The 16,593-nt window shown below is 55.2% G+C and overlaps 2 protein-coding genes across 8 annotated transcripts in view; one reads left to right on the top strand and one right to left on the bottom strand.

Moving 5' to 3' along the window:
* On the bottom strand, positions 1 to 1,537 carry C19H19orf73 (chromosome 19 C19orf73 homolog). Its single transcript, XM_032326069.1, is given in 3 exon segments — positions 1 to 368; positions 370 to 510; positions 1,442 to 1,537. Coding segments are annotated over 3 exon segments (450 nt in total). The 3' UTR covers positions 1 to 155.
* PPFIA3 (PTPRF interacting protein alpha 3) overlaps positions 340 to 16,593 on the top strand; it is a 25,256-nt gene continuing 9,002 nt past the window's right edge. The window contains exons 1-19 of one of the 7 annotated variants that reach the window (XM_032326020.1): positions 340 to 1,159; positions 5,342 to 5,596; positions 5,871 to 5,972; positions 6,349 to 6,513; positions 6,872 to 6,946; positions 7,283 to 7,357; positions 7,686 to 7,907; positions 9,939 to 10,085; positions 10,193 to 10,327; positions 10,735 to 10,818; positions 10,953 to 11,084; positions 11,701 to 11,763; positions 11,929 to 12,008; positions 12,259 to 12,403; positions 12,944 to 13,137; positions 14,414 to 14,636; positions 15,315 to 15,478; positions 15,608 to 15,735; positions 16,454 to 16,544. In XM_032326020.1, coding sequence (XP_032181911.1) covers positions 5,357 to 5,596; positions 5,871 to 5,972; positions 6,349 to 6,513; positions 6,872 to 6,946; positions 7,283 to 7,357; positions 7,686 to 7,907; positions 9,939 to 10,085; positions 10,193 to 10,327; positions 10,735 to 10,818; positions 10,953 to 11,084; positions 11,701 to 11,763; positions 11,929 to 12,008; positions 12,259 to 12,403; positions 12,944 to 13,137; positions 14,414 to 14,636; positions 15,315 to 15,478; positions 15,608 to 15,735; positions 16,454 to 16,544 — 2,465 coding nt within the window. In that variant the 5' untranslated portion in view covers positions 340 to 1,159; positions 5,342 to 5,356. Of the gene's footprint in view, positions 1,164 to 5,319; positions 5,597 to 5,870; positions 5,973 to 6,348; positions 6,514 to 6,871; positions 6,947 to 7,282; positions 7,358 to 7,685; positions 7,908 to 9,938; positions 10,086 to 10,192; positions 10,328 to 10,734; positions 10,819 to 10,952; positions 11,085 to 11,700; positions 11,764 to 11,928; positions 12,009 to 12,258; positions 12,404 to 12,943; positions 13,138 to 14,413; positions 14,637 to 15,314; positions 15,479 to 15,607; positions 15,736 to 16,450; positions 16,545 to 16,593 lie in introns of those variants that run through there. The other 6 variants (XM_032326017.1, XM_032326019.1, XM_032326016.1 and 3 more) reach the window with 6 other exon arrangements.

Here is a 16,593-nt window from a genome sequence, read left to right on the forward strand (position 1 = left end):
GGAAGAAACGCTTTTCAGAGTCTGAGAGCAGAGGTAGAGACTTTCCCCCAAGGTCTGAAGCGGGAGGCTGGCCCGCTTCCTAGGCATAAGTCCAAGGCGGAGGCTAGGACCCTGTTTGGGTCCAAGTGCGGGGTCACAACCGAAGACAACGCCCCCTAGCCTTGAAGAGAGGGCGAAGGCCAAGCGCCTTCTGTAGTTGGTCTGACAGAGGAGTCCTGAGAAGCTGCAGAGCCTGTGGGCGGCCTCTGTGTGGGCGGGGCGGAGCAAACCATTAGCTTCGTTCGACAGGGGAGCCCTGCAGGCCGTACTTATGAAAGTACGTGCGGGGTGGGGGGTGCCGTGTGCACTTCCCGAGGTGGGCGCAGGGGGTGCAGAAAAAGGTGCACCCGCCGACCCGGCATTCACCCCGCTTTCCAGCCTGAGCGCGTGGCTCCGGGAGCCGCCCCCGCCTTAAAATCCAACCTTTACTCCCACCTCACCGCCGGTCCTGCCCTCGCGTCCCGTGTGGCGCTAGGGCCGGCGCACGCCACCTCCGGGATCTGGGGTCGCAACTCGCATTCCACGCCGCGCGCCACTAGCTCCAGGTGACATCATCCCCTGCCGGGCTCCGCCTCCCGCCCCAGCCGCCTCACGCCGCGCACTTATTGGCCGGCGCTCCTTGAGCTCCGCCTTCCGCTCTCCGCCCGCGCGACCCCTCCCAGTCCGCGCGAAGGCGGGGTTTAGCCACCGGCCGGCTCCGACAACGTCTCCCATTGGCCATTCAGAGCCGTCTGTCAGTCTCCTGTTAAAGGGGCCACGACCGCACGGGAGCTGTTGTGGGGGGGGAGGGAGGAGGAATTTTTTTGGGGGGGAGGTGGGATTTGGGGGGCGCTGGTGGGCACCCCTGGATCTGGCGGCTGCGGCCTCGCGGGGGGGAGGCTGAACGGTGATAGGGGCAGGGGGCTATTTTAGGGTAGAGGGCTGTGAGACCGTGAGGGGGAGGGGGGGTCCCCAGCGCCCAAGCCGGAGCCAGAGACGCGGAGCCCGCGCGAGCGGCGGAGACAGGGCTCCGGAGCCACAGATCCGGGCCCCGGCCGCCGCCAGGGGCCCCGCCCGGTCCCCCCACCCCACCCCACGTCCCTCCTGCAGCCCAGCTCCGCCCGCAACCGCCGCGGACCAGGTAGGTAAGAGCCCGGCCCAGCCCGCTTGGCAGTACCCACCCCGGGGACCCCTAGCCGAGCCTCCCTTTCCTTCCCGAGATCCTGGACTGCCTTCTTTATCCCCGGGGGCTCTGGAGCCCAGATTTCACAGCTCAACCCCAGAGACTCAGGCGTGCCCCTCCCGGCTCTCAGAGTCCCCAACCGAACCCTAGAATCCCAGGCGTACTGCCGCCTGGCGCCTCGTCCAGGGCCCAGGAGCTTGGATTTCCCAGTTAAGCCCCGGCAGCCCCCTCTGAACCTACATCCTCCTCCTCGGCCCATTCCCGGGAGCTCCAGACACCTGCTGTGGCTGTGCCAGACCCCCAGCCAGGGCCAGCTGCCCCCCGTCGGGTGTGCATAGTCCCCTATTCGTGCACCCGGTCTGCCCATCTCCAGCCTCCGGCTTGAACAGCCAGCATCCTCCCTCGGTCCAGGCCGGCTCGGCAGCCGCCCTGGACTCAAGCCCGCTCTGGAGCTGTCCATGGTCAGCGCAATCGGCAGCCTCACCTCCCCCACCTCCTGCTGCTCCTGCTGCCGGGGAGGGGGTGCCTGCGGCGCCGGGGGGAATACCCCCCGCCGCGCCTTTGACCCGGAGATACCCGGGGCCCTCTCCAACCCCGGCGCCCGAGCCTCAGGGTTCCGCTGGCGAGCCTCCCGGCCCGTCCTCAGTATCCCAGGTTTCTGGGACCCCAGCTGCTTCTTAGGAGTCAGGGCTTCTGAATGTTCCTTCCTGGTCCACCTTAGGGACCTTGGCATCCAGGGATCTAGCTCCCACCTGTCTCTGGAAGCCCTGCTTGTGCTCATTCCGTCTAGCTGAAGGCCCTAGCTGGTAACCCCCACCTGCTCAGGACCTGGGAATCCGGTTCCCCAGGTCTTGCCCCCTTTAGAGACCCAGTTCAACAGCCTCTGTGCCCCTCAGGCAAATATATCCAGCTTCCCCACATCCCAGTATCTGCCTGGTTAGGGATTCAGGCACCATGACACTCTCCCTTTCAGGAGCTTGGAATGCAATTCTTAATGCAATTCTCTGGCTTCTGCCCACCTTCCCCTTTGGACACCTAGATGCTTTGTCCCTGGTCCTGCATCCCCTCAGGGACCAAGGAGTTCAGAACCCAGCTTCCGTATTGCCCACCAAAGCCATCTGCCACAACCTTCCTTCCCAACAAGGACTCAGGCTCCAAGCTTGCACTGTTCTTTATCTCCACAACGATTCAGAATTCCAGGCCCGTTAGCTCTTACTCTTAGGGAACCAGGTCCCCCGTCAACTTGACAACTTTAGTGTCCTTAACAAATCCCTGCCTCATCCCCATATCATCTCAGGCACTGTGCTCCCTGGGCTTTCTCTTCTCTATTCCCAGATATTCTCTCTTCTTGAGATGTTTCCAGCACCCTATCATGATGTTTGTGTCATGTTGTCCCATCCTCTGTGTATATCTTCTCAGGCTGATGAACCAAACATACACGCTTTCCTCTAGATGTGTTCTGTGACCTAGGTTCATTAGATGACCCAGAACCTACCTACTGTCTTCTATATTTCCAGTTAAACTGTGCCCTTGCAATGTTCTAGGTTCTTTCTTAATCTTAGAATGCTCTCAGTCAGTATCTTCTGTTTTTGCCCACAGTATGTTCTCAATTCTAGGTTAGATGCTAAATTCTAGGCATGCATTTCCCCAGGGGAATTCAAATGTCTTGATAATGTCCCCAAACCAAATTCTGATCTCACCTTCTCTTCACATGTGTTCTGAATTTTTAGAAACCAGCACTTGCTTATTCTCTACTAAAATTCTATTTTAGGTGTGTTCTAGGTTCCAGCCACATCCTTGGCATTGTTCTAGATTCCGTTCTCCTCCCGGGGGCAGTCTCCATTCTAGAATATATGTGTTCCAATTATATGCTCTAGCCTTTCTCCACATTGTGCTATCAGGTTTAAAATGCACTTTCCTATTTTAGATTCCATCCACGTCTACCGTCTTAAATCTAAAGGATTCTCACTGAAATGTTGTACATCTTTCCTTTTCAGGTACTCGGTACTAGGCTTATCCATTCCGACCTTTTCTGTCCGTCTTTTCCCTAACGTGACCTTCGTTTAGAACTTATCTCCTGGAGGACTGTGGGCTTCTTCCTCCATCTGCCACTTTAGCATTCTAAGCATGCTCTAGGCTCATCTCCTCTTTTGGAGTCTTCAGCTAGAAATGTCCTCATTTCCAGAACATCTCTCCCCCTTTCCTTTGCCAGCTCAGTCCTTATGCCAGTAAATTCTCAATTCCCAGCATGCTTCTGAATCTTCCCCCAAACACTTGTAAGTTCCGGGCAAACTCCTTGCGACTTTCTAGGGTTTTTTCCCCCACGCCCAGGGCATATTCTAGAGTCTATCTTCCGCCTTCTATCTGTCATCTAGACACATGATAACACTGAGAGTGTGACCCCTGCTATATTCTTTGTTACAACTGCCTCCCTGATGGGTTCTGAGTTCTAGATGTCTCCTGACTAGGTTTGTCATGCATCTCATTAGGTGTGTTCTTAGGTATCATTATGCTCCCCTCTGTGTTTGAGGTTCTTTGGTGACCCAGACCACTCTTTAATTTATTGGATTGCTTTTGACTGGTTCGGGTTCCAGACCTGGGTTCTAGACTATGCCCCTCTAGTTGGCCCTATGTAAGGAATTACCCCAAGCACACTGTACATGTGGATACATATGTCCTTTCTGCACTCTGTACTGTCTTCATGCCAATGGCCTTCTAAATCCTACACCCAGCCTTGCTAAGTTCTATTCCTTCTCAGTGAATTGGAAGTTCTAGAGTGGCTTCTCGGAAACATCCTGTGTTGCACCTCCCGAGTAGGTTCTGGGTTTAGATACCATTTGGTTTGACTTGTCTCCTTATAAATATTGTCTTAAATCTGGCCTCTAAGTGCCGACATGCCGGTGTCTAGATTCCCAGGGGCACCTCTTCAAAGATCCAAGGGTACAGGCATCTAGCTGCGTTCACTCCCAGTTTCCAGGGTCCTCCATCCCCTCCTCTTCTCACTGAAGTCCAAGACCCCAGTTCCAGGTTTTGGACATAGTCTGCATGCTGGGTGGGGCTGGGAACTATCCACTGTCAGAACCGGTTATGCCGCTGCCTGGAGGGAGAGAAGGAAAGGAGGGAATGGAGTGAAAGTCCCTCCTGCTTTCGACCAGGCCAGCTGGACCCGTCTGACCTGATGTGTGTGGAGGGAGCGGTTCAGGAGACCTCCCTTCATCTCCGCCCACGGCTAATACAGGCAGATTCCTGGGGCCTGGGGGCCTGGACTCCTGGGTTCTGGGCAGGGTGTGTGGGGGGGAAGTGGACTGCAGGCCAGCCGGGATTTCTGGGTCTGAGGATGGAGGTGGAAAGCTCGGATTCTTGTGTCCCTGTCTGATCCCCAGGATTGGGGAAGAGGCGGCTGGAGGCTCAGACTCCAGGGTCTAGGGGAGAGAAGGGAGCTGGGGACCCAGCCTCCTGTGACTTGAGGTAGGAGGGAGATGGATCTTGGACTCCTGGGTTGTGGGAGATGGCTAGCAAGTGGAGTGTTTTTAAGATTCTTTCTAGGAGAAATAATTTTTTTTTTTTTTTTTTTTTTTTTTTTTTTAGATATCTGGAGCTGGGGTCCAGATGTCTGGGAAATTGGCAGCAGGAGTTGGGCTGGATAGGTGACGGCCATCCCTGTGACCCTGTACTAGTACCACTGTCCTAATTCTGTGGTCCCGGTTCTTTGACTTCCTGAAGGCATGGTTCTCAGCTGTGCTTGTCTTCTCACTCATGCAGTGGGCTCATGGGTATTCCCAGTAGGGTTAGAACAGGTGGACTGATTTTTCCCACATTGACTGAGGCAATGGGTCACCTGGCTTTGGCTTCTCCGACAAGAGTGGTCTTAGATTTGCTGCCAGTGCCTGATGGAGTATGACCTCAGTTTCCCCAGATTCTCTCACCCACGTAGCTGGGCCTGATTTCCTGAGAGCAATGGGTTTCAATTTATCCTGTGCCATGGTCAGAACGGATGGACCCCAGTTTCTTCTGTACAATGCCCGGGTTGCCCCACCTCAGTTTCCACTATGGAGTATCCCAGTGGCCGTGCCTCAGTTTTCTCTGCCAGTGCCTCGACAAGGCCGGTCTCTGTTCCCTGCTCCCTCCCCACTCCCGCAGGCCAGCACCGCCGCCATGATGTGCGAGGTGATGCCCACCATCAGCGAGGATGGCCGGCGGGGCTCGGCGCTGGGCCCGGACGAGGCGGGCGGCGAGCTGGAGCGCCTTATGGTCACGATGCTTACGGAGCGCGAGCGCCTGCTGGAGACGCTCCGCGAGGCGCAGGACGGGCTGGCTACGGCGCAGTTGCGGCTGCGCGAGCTGGGCCACGAGAAGGACTCGCTGCAGCGCCAGCTCAGCATCGCTCTGCCCCAGGTCTGGGCGGGACCGGGGCGGGGCCTGCGGGAGGCGGGATCTCGACCACCGAAGGCGCGGAGGGGGCGGTCCGGAAGGGGCGGGACTTGGTGCGTGGAAGGGAGGAGTACACGGTGGGGGGGGTGGCCTTGCCGGTGATGGGCGTGGCCTGAGCCGCTGGAAGGGGCGGGATTTAGCAGGGAGGGGCGGGGCCTTCAAACTTCCAGGCCCGTGTAATGAGGGACATGGGGAAAGGATTGATTTAATTGTCCCGATCCTACTCACATCTGGACAGGAGTTTGCGGCTCTGACGAAAGAACTGAACTTATGTCGGGAGCAGCTGCTGGAGCGGGAGGAAGAGATTGCAGAGCTGAAGGCGGAGCGCAACAACACGAGGGTGAGGGGTGTGGGGGCGGGGCCTAAATGGGGTGGGCGGGGCCACAAAGGTGTTGCTGCCTAACCCGTCTTTTTTTTTAACCCACCTTGCCTTCCCGTCTTCTCCCTACTCCGACTTCCTGGCTGGTCTCCTCTGGTCCCTCCTTCCCTCACATCTCCTCCCTTACCTCCATAATTGTTCTTTTCCTGCACCACTCCTTCCTGGACCATGCCCCTACCTCTCATATGCCTTTTTTATCCTGACTGCTCTCCTTACCTCTTGGCTTGGCTCCCTTCTTCCTCCGTGTGTCCGCCCCACCTGTCTGGACTACTCTTGTCCTCGACCCTGCCTCTCTTCCCTTGCCTCTTTTTCTTGGCCCGGTGACCTAACCCTGTAGCTTCTCCTTGAACATCTGGAATGCCTGGTGTCCAGGCACGAGAGGTCACTGCGCATGACCGTGGTAAAGCGCCAGGCCCAGTCCCCGGGTGGGGTCTCTTCCGAGGTGGAGGTGCTCAAGGCTCTAAAATCCCTCTTCGAGCACCACAAGGCCCTGGATGAGAAGGTATGAGAATCGGAAGAGCCTGGATGCAGAACTTAAGCCCATGGTCAGCTGGGGTTGTCCTGGATAGGCGAGATTCCGGCTGTGATTGATTGGGGATGTCCTAAGTGGGAAGAATTTTAACTGAGATCGATTGGGACGGGCGACTCAGACTGGGAACCGACTGGTTGAAAAATGAATTTCAGTGGGGTCTACGGGTGGGTAGGGCTGCCTTGGTAACTGGTTGGAGCTGCACAACAATTATAGGTAGAGGGATGCTAATGTTGCCCTATCAGGCCGTCTCAGGGGTGTTGGGCCTCACAGTCAAATGTCTTAGATTGTGTCTGATCCCCACTTCACTCCGTCCTGCCCTCATCCCCAGGTCCGGGAGCGACTGCGGATGGCGCTGGAGCGGGTGGCGGTGCTAGAGGAGGAGTTGGAGCTGAGCAATCAGGAGGTGGGGGCGTGGCTAAGGAGGAGGAGGGACTAAGGGGACTACCAATGGGGTGGAGCTGATTGAGTGGGTTGGGGCTAAGGGAAAGAACCGACGACTGTGGAGGAAATAGTTGGATGGGGAAAATTAGGGATATAGGGGACAGCGCCACAAGGAGGCTAGGCGGAAGAGTAACAGTGGACTTATTCAGGCTGAGCAGCTAAGGAGATATATAATGAAGGCACAGGGTTTAAAGACGGACTGTGGGATGGGGTGGCTCCAGCAGGACCAGTGCCAGTGGGAAGTCGAGCTGCTGGCTCTAGGACTCTCTTCGTCCTGATCTCTGTTTCCTGTTCCCAGACCCTGAGCCTTCGAGAGCAGCTGTCTAGGCGCCGGTCGGGGCTGGAGGAGCCCGGCAAGGATGGGGATGGGCAGGTGAGAGGCGGTAGGCCTTCGCTCCCCTGGCTCTTCAAGGATCCCCATCCCTGTGACTTCCACTCAGCCCCCTGACTTTGTGATCGTCTTTTTAATGTTTGGTGTGATCCTCACTGGCTCTATGACACCAGAAGTCCTAAGACCCTTACTGGTCTTTGACCTCTGATTCAAGTCACCTAGCTAACTTCTGCGACCTCTAGACTGACCTTTGATTAACCCCCCCAAACCCCCCCATCCCCTGCATCAACTTTATCCTCGTATTCTCTCTATATCTCTGTGTTCCCCACTCTGTGTTCTGTTCCTTCTTCTCTCACTGTTCCCACTCCAGCCCCTGGCCAATGGCCTTGGTCCTGGCGGGGATTCGAACCGGCGGACCGCGGAGCTGGAGGAGGCCCTGGAGCGGCAGCGTGCGGAGGTGTGCCAGCTGCGAGAGCGCCTGGCGGTGTTGTGCCGCCAGATGAGCCAGCTGGAGGAGGAGCTGGGCACCGCCCACCGCGAGCTGGGTAAGGCCGAGGAAGCTAACGCCAAGCTCCAGCGCGACCTCAAGGAGGTGAGGCCGGAGCCCCTGGTGGGCTGCCCTCTGTCCCTCCCTCCCCCTAACCCTCCCTGTCCCCCTTTGCCCAGAGTCACAGAGCTCATAAATGGTGGAACCTGGAATCGGTCCACAAGCTGTGTGGACTCTCCTCCTCTCTGTGCCTCAGTTTGCTCACCGGTAGAATGGGATTTATGTCCCTTGCCAGGGTGTTGGCGAATGACACCTACATGGTAGGCATTCAGTAACTGGTCCGAGATAGGTTATCATTGGGAAATTCTTTTGCGGTTTTTTTTTTTTTTTGGTCTTTTTTTGTTTTGTTTTGTTTTTAAGATTTTATTTATTGGGCACCTGGGTGGCTCAGCAGTGAAGCGTCTGCCTTCGGCTCAGGTCATGATCTCAGGTCCTGGGATTCAGTCCCATATCGGGCTCCCTGCTCAGTGGAGAGCCTGCTTCTCCCCCTCTCCCTCTGCCCCTTCCCCTGCTCGTGCTCTCTCGCTCTATCTCAAATAAATACATACAATGTTTATTTATTTATTTACTTATTTATTTTTAAAGATTTTATTTATTTATTTGACAGAGCGAGAGAGAGCACAAGTAGGCAGAGTGGCAGGCAGAGGGCGAAGGAGAAGCAGACTCCCTGCTGAGCAGAGGGCCCCACACAGGGCTCTGTCCCAGGACCATGAGATCATGACTCAAGCCAAAGGCAGACGCCCAACTGACTGAGCCACCCTGGGCGCCTCCATACAATCTTTTTTAAAAAAATAATATTTTATTTATTTATTTGAGAAAGAGAGCATGAACAGGGAGGGGTCTGTGGGAAGGGCCATCCCACAACCCCTGGGATCATGACCTGAACCCAAAGCAGACACTTAACCGACTGAGCCACCCAGGCACCCTACTCTTGTGCTCCCAAGTTGAACTCCTCTGTCTGCGTTTCATCCCATCGTGGCTTAGGCCCCTTGATCCTAACTCCTGTGTCCCTGGGACTGCTGGGAAATGTAGGATATGGATGTTGGAAGTCTGTGGATGAGAAAGAAGAGCGAGCACTTTGTTTTTCATTGTTCATTGGACTTTCACCTCAGATTTTAAGCCTGGATGGTCCTGTTGGGGCTCCCAGACAGAAGTCCATCTTCCATGAGACCCTGGAGTCCTGACTTAGGTTTTTCTGAGCCTGTGCTAACATGGGCCTCTTGGGAGATATTTGCTCCCACGTGGAAGGGACTTTTGTTTTTCATGAGACCCTAGGACACTTTCTCTGTAATTCTAAAGCTGGGCTGTGCTAGAATTTGCTGAAAAATCTGTCCTGGATTTGTTTATTTATTTATTGATATGTTTCTTTCTTTCTTATTAGCTTCAGAGGTAGTATTTAGTGATTCATCAGTTGAATATAACTAGAATTTTTTTAAAGGTAGTTTATTATTATTATTTTTAAAGATTTTATTTGTTTTATTTGACAGAGATCACTAGTAGGCAGCAAGGCAGGCAGAGAGGAGGAAGCAGGCTCCCCGCGGAGCAGAGAGCCCGATGTGGGGCCTGATCCCAGGTCTCTGGGATCATGACCTGAGCTGAAGGCAGAGGCTTTAACCCACTGAGCCGCCCAGTTTATTATTATTTTGAAGTAAACTCTACCGCTAAGGTGGGGCTTGAACTCAGCACCGCAAGATCAAGAGTCACAGGGCTCTATTGACTGAGCCAGCCAGGCGCCTCTAAGGCCTGGAGTTTTGAGGGGAGGGGGCCAAGGAGAGGGGAGATTTCCGATCCCATGGGCTTCAGGTCATCCATATGGGGAGGGTCTAAGACAGTACATCCTAGACGCTCATGGGAGGTGTGGTACCACCGTTTGAACTCTTGGGTGGTCGGGGTCCTTAAGGTTGGCTATTCCAGTTCTTGGGAGGTGTGCTTCCGCCATTCTGATGCCCAGATAGTGGGAGACTTCATTTCCCAGGATACCGTGGGGTGCCTGGTCTGGGGTTCTAAGCCTACACTACCCCCACCCCGGGGCTTGCTGGGAGCTGTCGTCCACGTGACCTTCTGCGGCCTCTGCAGGCGCTTGCGCAGCGGGAGGATATGGAGGAGCGGATCACCACCCTGGAGAAGCGCTACCTGAGTGCCCAGCGAGAGGCCACGTCTCTGCACGATGCCAATGACAAGCTGGAGAATGAGTTGGCCAGCAAGGAGTCGCTGTACCGGCAGGTAGGGGCACGGCCAGGGAGGGGACTTGGGGACGAGGCCACGGCCTGTGTGACCTGCTTCCTGTCCTTCCCCCTTCACCCCCCACCCCCATGTCTGCCCTCCCTCAGAGTGAGGAGAAGAGCCGTCAGCTGGCGGAGTGGTTAGACGACGCCAAGCAGAAGCTGCAGCAGACACTGCAGAAGGCGGAGACCTTGCCGGAGATAGAGGCCCAGCTGGCCCAGCGGGTGGCGGCGCTCAACAAAGTGAGGAGAGGTGTGGGGCGGGAGGGTGGGGGTGTGGGGTAGAGGAATGAGGCCGGGCCTTTGGTTTGGAGGGGTAGGAGACTTGCCTCGTGGATTCTGGGGAAACGGGCAGGGCCAGGGGTCTAGGAAAGGGAGGGAACTTGGAACGGAGGCAGGACCTGAAGGTTTGTGAGGGGTTGGGGGTTCTCTAGTCCTGACTGACAGGATGGCCTGGAACACAAAAGGGACAGAACAGACCCCCGAGGAAGGGACAGGGTGAGAATCCTACTGTGGGTCTGGAGTCTCTCAGGGGAGGAGCCTGGGGCTTGGGGGGTGGAGCCTGGCCCCCAGCCTTGGAAGAGGCGGGGCCTGAGCCTGACTGGGTCCTAGTGGGGCAAAGTCAGAGGCCCTGGCTTCCTGTCCATTAGGCTGAGGAACGTCACGGGAATTTTGAGGAGCGGCTTCGGCAGCTGGAGGCCCAGCTGGAGGAGAAGAACCAGGAGCTGCAGCGGGTGAGGGGGTGGACGACTGCAGAGGGGCTGGGGCTTTGAAGCTGGGGCTGGAGCTTAGATAAGGGGGTGGAGTTGGGGGCGGGGCTCCGCACCGGGTGGGCTAGAGCGTCCCTGTCTTGCTGTCCTTTGGGCAGGCGCGGCAACGGGAGAAGATGAACGATGACCACAATAAGCGGCTGTCAGAGACGGTAGACAAATTGCTGAGCGAGTCCAACGAACGGTTACAGCTGCACCTCAAGGAGCGCATGGGGGCTCTCGAGGAGAAGGTGTGCCCAGGACTTCAGTAACCTGCAATCCTAGACCGCCTCCTGCCACCATCCCGGGGTCCTAGACCTTTCCCCAAACCCTTAGCTGAAATGTCAAATCTGGGCATCTGGAATTTGAATTCAACAGACTTCGCGGGTCTGTACCTGGTCTAAACACCCCAACAGCTGGGTGCACCCACCCCCTGAGTTCTTGGCTTTTCCCCAAGCCTCTGACCCTTTGGACCCTCACACTTTGAAGATTATTTATTTATTTTAGAGAGCGGGAGCAGGGGGCGGGGGCAGCGGGGGAGGAAGAGGGAGAGAATGGAGGGGAGGTTGATTTCAGGATCCTGAGATCATGACCACAGCCGAAACCAAGAGTCAGATGCTCAAGGGACTGAGCCACCCAGGCGTCCATGGACCCTCAGACTTTGAATCTTTATTACACAGGATGCAGGATTCTGGGGCTCCCAGGCATTCCCCTCCCCAGATGCATCTTTGGCCCCATAAGCCCCATGCCCTCCAGCTCACCACTTATGCCCACCTCATTCCCCTGGAATCGCCTTCGACCAGTCTCTGGACTCTTAGAGCCCCTTCCAGGCTCCAGCCCCTTACTGCCCCTTACTGTCCTCCACAGAATTCACTGAGCGAGGAGATAGCAAACATGAAGAAGCTTCAGGATGAACTCCTGCTCAACAAGGTAAGGAGGGGTCTGGAGGAGAGCATATGGGGGCCTAGGACTGCGGACGTGGAGCAGACATTGCTGGCGGGGTTGGGGGGGTGTTGGCATCAGCCAGGCTGGGAGGGGCAATTCTTCAGGGATGGGGTGGATTCTGACCTGATACCTTCAACTTCCTCCGACCAGGAGCAGCTCTTGGCAGAGATGGAGCGGATGCAGATGGAGATCGACCAGCTTCGGGGGAGGCCACCGTCCTCCTACTCCAGGTGACACTAGTCCTTCTGCCTCACTCCCACCCATAGGAGCCCCCTTGGCCAAGCTCATCCTTTCTGATCTCCACGTCTTCCCCACCTCCACTCCCTCTTCTCCCATGGCTTTCACTGACTCCTGTTATATTTGACACCTGGCTTCATGGCCTCAGATCCCTCTCCCAGTCCTCTGACCCCAGAGCTTTTCCCATGATGCCTGACCTCTCTGCCCCTTTCCTGACCCCTTGGTCTCTCTTCATGCCCACAGGTCTCTCCCCGGAAGTGCCCTGGAGCTCCGTTACTCCCAGGCACCCACACTACCTTCTGGTGCCCACCTGGACCCGTATGGGGCTGGCAGTGGCCGGGCAGGCAAGAGGAGCCGCTGGTCAGGGGTCAAGGATGAGCCCTCCAAGGTCAGCAGCCACTTTTGGGGCCCAGACTGAATAGGGGGTGGATGGACAACAGTAGGAAAGAGAGTCTAATAAGCAGGGCTCTGGAAGGGGGCTGGGCTGAGAAGCAGGGTCTCGTGGACCCACGTTGTTTTTTTTCTCCTGGAACTCCATCCTCTCCACTTGCCTGATGTCTCCACGTGGATATCCTGCTACCTGGTGAGAACCTTAGCGGAATGATGAGTTGGGGAGAGGGGCGGTGAGTGGGGGATGAGCACGGTGTAAAATCCTAGAATGGGGATGCAGGATGAACAAAGGAAGTGGCCTGAGTCAAGGGAAAAGGGAAATGGTGGAATCAGGAGACGAGGTAGAGTCCTGGTTGGGGCAGTTGGTCAAGGAAAGGGACTTGTTAAGAGACAAAGCTGGGCTGGGAAAAGTGTGTGGGCTGGATCATAAGGTGAGGCCAGTCCTTGTCAAGGGACGTGGGCAAGGTCATGGAAGGTGGACAAGGTCAGCAGAGGTGAGGGAAGCCCCAACACCTGACATCTTTCTGTCCCCACACAGAGACAGGAGTGGGAGCGGTCTGCCCCTGCAGGGTCCATGCCACCTCCATTCCCTGGGGAGCTGGATGGCTCAGATGAGGAGGAGGCTGAGGGGATGTTTGGGGCTGAGCTGCTCTCCCCCAGCGGACAGGCCGACGTGCAGACACTTGCCATTATGCTTCAGGAGCAGCTGGAAGCCATCAACAAGGAGATCAAGTGAGCGCTGGCCCAGTCCTCCTCCACCCTGCCCGAGCTGACCCTGTAGCTCCTCTGAAAGCCTGAGTGCATCTCCTCTCTTACTATCCTCAAGGAACTCCCCCACTCCAACACTCCCTCTAGTAACTAGGAATCCCTCAGGATATACCCAGCAGCCTCCTCTGTGCTTCCTGTCTATCTGTCCTCTCTCCAGTATTCATAATTTCCCAGCACAGCAAAGACTGCATTCCCAAAATACCCAGGTTCGCAAGCCAGTACACCAAGAATCCTTCAGCACACCCTCGATGTCATGGCTTCACACAGCTAGTAGCCAGGGTCTCCCACTGCCTCAGGAATCTCAACACAACACAAGGTCCCCAGTCTCAAACACCAAGAGTCTCACCCTAATACTTCAAGAACCTCAATTCAAGATACCAAGAATTTTTACTTAATAGAACAGGAATCCTTGATTTATCACGAATCCCCAGGTAGACATAAAGTCTACCCTGGTTTCCCAGAAATTGCCCTACTTGGCAATCCTCTAACAATGCGCTGTCCATGGGCCTCTGCAAATACACCAGCGTGACCACCACTTTCCATCTAAAGTCATTGTGAGTTGAGGCATTGACTCAGATGACTCCATGAACTTCTCAGATCCTAGGTTGACCTCAGAGTCCCTGATCTCCCCCGATCTTATTATGATATTGCTCTTTTTTTCCTCCTTAGAATTGGACCTCTTTCCCTTAGTGATTTTTTTTCGTTGTTTGTTTTGTTTTTTGTTGTGTGTGTTTTTTTTTAAGATTTTATTTATTTATTTGACAGAGAGAGAGATCATAAGTAGGCAGAGAAGCAGGCAGAGAGAGAGAAAGGGAAACAGGCTCCCTGCTGAGTAGAGAGCCCGATGCAGGTCTCAGTCCCAGGAGCCTGAGATGATGACCTGAGCCGAAGGCAGAGGTTTAAGCCACTGAGCCACCCAGGCGCCCCCCTTAATGATTTTTTTATGATTTTATAGAACCATGTGGTTATCATCATGGAAGCCTTGATGCAGACCCTGATATTCCTGTTGTCCCTTATACTTCCATGACCTTCTGAGCCTCTCATGACCCCTTGACTGCCCTTGAACCTATGAGGCCATGATGAATGCACCAAGACCCTCTGACCTCATTATGCTTTCCTCAGAAATCTTTTCCCCCCTACCTCCAAGCCTTCCTGGCCTTTTGAAATCCCCAGTTGCTTGCCTCTGTCCCCATTGCTTGCTTCTGTTCTCTCACCCAGTCTGCCCCCTTTTCCTCCTCAGGCTTATCCAAGAGGAGAAGGAGACAACGGAACAAAGGGCAGAGGAGCTAGAGAGCCGGGTGTCTGGCTCTGGCCTTGACTCCCTGGGCCGCTACCGCAGTAGTTGCTCACTGCCCCCCTCCCTCACTACCTCTACCCTTGCCAGCCCCTCCCCTCCCAGCTCTGGCCACTCAACACCCCGTCTGGCACCACCTAGCCCTGCCCGTGAGGGCACCGACAAAGCCGTGAGTGTTCTGAAGTCTCATTTTGGTGGGGTGGTGGGGGGGTGGTGAGATTGGAGACAAGGCTCCCCAACCAACAGCAGCAAAACCCCCTCACACCAGTGATTTCTCAAAAGCAGCCTTCACTTTCTTTACAAGATCCAACTTAGAGAATGTAGTGGGGAGGCTGAGCCATGGGGTTTCTGAACCCTAACTAGTACTTTAGTCAGATCTGGCCTGCTTTTACCTGTTTTATGCAGTACATGTCTTCTTTTTTTTTTTTTTTTTAAGGTTTCTGTGACTAAACATACATTTGAGAGCTAATACTAGATCCTCAGAATGGATCTTTGAGGAGGAATAGGACATATTAGTCCCATTTCATTGCCTTGCACCCAATTTTCTGACTTCTAGAATGTGTAACTCATTAGCTTTCCTTGAGCCTGAGCAGATCCCACTCCTGACACCAGAAGCTGGGATACCTCAAAACCGGCCGGTCAAGCTCCAGGCCGACTCATTGCCTTTATGTTTCTGCAGCTCACCCCACCTGGGCTAGGCTGCTTTAAGAAATGGTACCCCAAACTAGGGGCATCCCGGACACCCCCTCGTAGACATCCCAATGAAGGGATCCCTCTTCATCCCTAATGAAGAGCCCCAGCATGACTCCTCTAATTTATTTCAGCCTCTCTGCCTTTCTGTCCACAGAATCATGTCCCCAAGGAGGAAGCTGGGGCTCCACGAGGGGAGGGGCCAGCCATCCCAGGAGACACCCCACCTCCCACTCCCCGTTCTGCCCGCCTTGAGAGAATGACACAGGCCTTGGCACTGCAGGCGGGATCCCTGGAAGATGGTGGGCCCTCGCGGGGAAGGTCAGCAGGGACAGTGGATGGGATGAGGGAGGGGCTTGCTTGGGAGGGTGTGTTGGGGGAAGGGGCAAGGACTTTGCAAGGGAGGAGACATCTCAGGGGGTGTGCCCTCACTCTGTCCTGTTCACCCAGTGAGGGCACCCCAGATTCCCTGCACAAAGCCCCCAAGAAGAAGAGCATCAAGTCATCCATAGGCCGTCTCTTTGGCAAGAAGGAGAAGGGGCGAATGGGACCACCAGGCCGGGACAGCTCTTCTCTGGGTGAGGACCCTGATGCGAACCCTGTCTCCTTTCCTCTCTCCCTTCTTTACTTCTTCTCTTCCTTCCTTCTTCCTTTTCACAAATTCACTTGACATTCATCTGAGAGTCTTCATTCATTTGGTAGTTCAAAGGATGTGAAAGGGTCAGGACTCGGCAGAGGTAAAGGAAGAGGGACAAGGACAGGGCCCTTTGAGGCCTGTCTGGGTTACTGGAGGTGGGGAGCTAAATGAATGTTATTATTGCATTTACCTATTTTTTTAAATAGAGAAAGAGAGAGGACCACCTAAAGGCAGGGCAGATGGTGTGCTGGAACCTGCTTGTACTGGCTTGTGAAAGCCAAGAGTTTAATTTTCAGGGGTTTTATGGGCTTGCCTGACCTTACATCAGTAGCCTGAAATCGGTGGGATTCTTTACATCATGGGAATCGGTGAACACCACAAATCGGGGAATATTCCCTCCCTCCCTCCCTCCCGTGCAGAGAGTGGTGAAACTGTTACCAGCATCCCTCTGCCCCCTTACCGAGGCTAGCCCAGTGAACCCAGCCCTATGCTGGGCATGTCTCCAGTTCCCACCCGGGAGGTGGAATCACTTCTTATTTGGCATTATCACTCCCCTGGGGCCTCTGCTTCGCTGGCCTCCTTCTCAGCACCCCTGACCTCAGAGAGTCTCTTTCCTATTTGAGACTCTCCAAACTCCAGTCTCTCCCTGCTTTCAGCAGGAACACCCTCAGATGAGACACTGGCCACAGACCCTCTGGGGTTAGCCAAGCTGACGGGCCCAGGAGACAAGGACCGACGGAACAAGAGGAAGTGAGTGTGTGTGTGTAGGGTGGGTTGGGGGTTAGGGGAGGCCACTTAC

Source organism: Mustela erminea, chromosome 19 (genome assembly GCF_009829155.1).
Source record: "Mustela erminea isolate mMusErm1 chromosome 19, mMusErm1.Pri, whole genome shotgun sequence".
Classification (NCBI taxonomy): Eukaryota; Metazoa; Chordata; class Mammalia; order Carnivora; family Mustelidae; genus Mustela; species Mustela erminea.